The 1,262-nt window shown below is 27.3% G+C and overlaps 1 protein-coding gene across 10 annotated transcripts in view; it reads right to left on the reverse strand.

Moving 5' to 3' along the window:
- The window catches only part of LOC108684076 (serine/threonine-protein kinase MARK2-like), a 103,446-nt gene that overhangs the window by 6,786 nt on the left and 95,398 nt on the right, over positions 1-1,262 (reverse strand). Inside the window, exon 15 of one of the 10 annotated variants that reach the window (XM_018188132.1) lies at positions 195-294. The exons of the other annotated variants lie outside the window; for them this stretch is intronic. Coding sequence (XP_018043621.1) covers positions 285-294 — 10 coding nt within the window. The 3' untranslated portion in view covers positions 195-284. Of the gene's footprint in view, positions 1-194; positions 295-1,262 lie in introns of those variants that run through there. 10 annotated transcript variants of the gene reach the window in all.

Genomic DNA, 1,262 nt, shown 5'->3' on the forward strand with positions numbered 1-1,262 from the left:
AATAGATTTTATGTTATAATTTTAAATATTATACATATATATATTGTTATCCAACATATTTTCCTATTATATTTAAAAAAAAAAGAAAAAAGAAAAAATTAATTATAATGTTACAAAATATGCATTATTCTAGTCCTCATTGTAATTTATGAAAAAAAAGGAGAGAGAAAAACGAAATAAAATAATACATTCGTGGAAGATGCGATTGCCATGGCGCGATATATCTGCATGCGGCTCGCTCTCATTTCAGCTCGGGGGAAACAAGGCGAGACTTCCTCCTTCACTTAAAAAAATCTGTCAAAGTACGAACAATCATATGTACTCTATTATCTGTCAAATCTATCTGGTTCGTTCATTAGTGTTAGTATAACTATAACATTTTCCTCACACTCGAAATTCTCTACCACTTGTAATTATTACGATTGAATATATATATATTTTCTCATTAGCAAGCATCTGTCGCTTTTATCTTCTAAAGGCAGTATAAAGAGAAAAAATATTATAGTGTGTGTGTGTGTGTGTGTGTGTGTGTGTGTGTGTGTGTATAGTAATACAAAAACAAGGAACATGAATAAAAGTGTTTTTCATTGATAAAATATAAATAAGAAATAAAAAGTTCGTTTTATAAACACAAAATATTTAAGAGTTGTAAAAATCTTCTGTGCAGTTTATATAGATATCGTTGATTTGCAAATAAAACTCATTTCATCATATTTACAAGATTACTATAAATTTAATTTAAGATTACTAATTTTAATGTAGGAGAATAATCTATGCCTGTCACACATCCGCCGTACATAAAAATATGCTTTCGGTGCTTAAATATAAGTGTTTTGAACACACTTATTAAATTCGCACCTTTTGTATAATGGTTAGATACTTTACGTCGGAAGGCAATCTATTAACTATTTTTTCGCTCTTCATAAAATAGTTTTTACATACATTATTCACTGTTACTTTATAACATAAGTAAAATAGATGAGCTAAAATAGATTTTATAGTGCAAAAAATGGTAGAAAAATATAAAGAAAATATTAGGTTTTTTTTTTTTTAAATGAGCGACGTAAAGTATGCATACAGGCAGGCTGAATTAGGAAAGGCACAGATACCAGTGTTATATCTAAATGCGTAAGGCGATTTCCTGGTTTGTGATTTCAGGAAGACATTTTTTTCTTTTCAATAATTATGTAATCATACATACATATACATACGTATATATGTATATAAATTTACGATAATATACGATATATATATATATATAT

This window comes from Atta colombica, unplaced genomic scaffold (assembly GCF_001594045.1).
Source record: "Atta colombica isolate Treedump-2 unplaced genomic scaffold, Acol1.0 scaffold126, whole genome shotgun sequence".
NCBI lineage: Eukaryota > Metazoa > Arthropoda > Insecta > Hymenoptera > Formicidae > Atta > Atta colombica.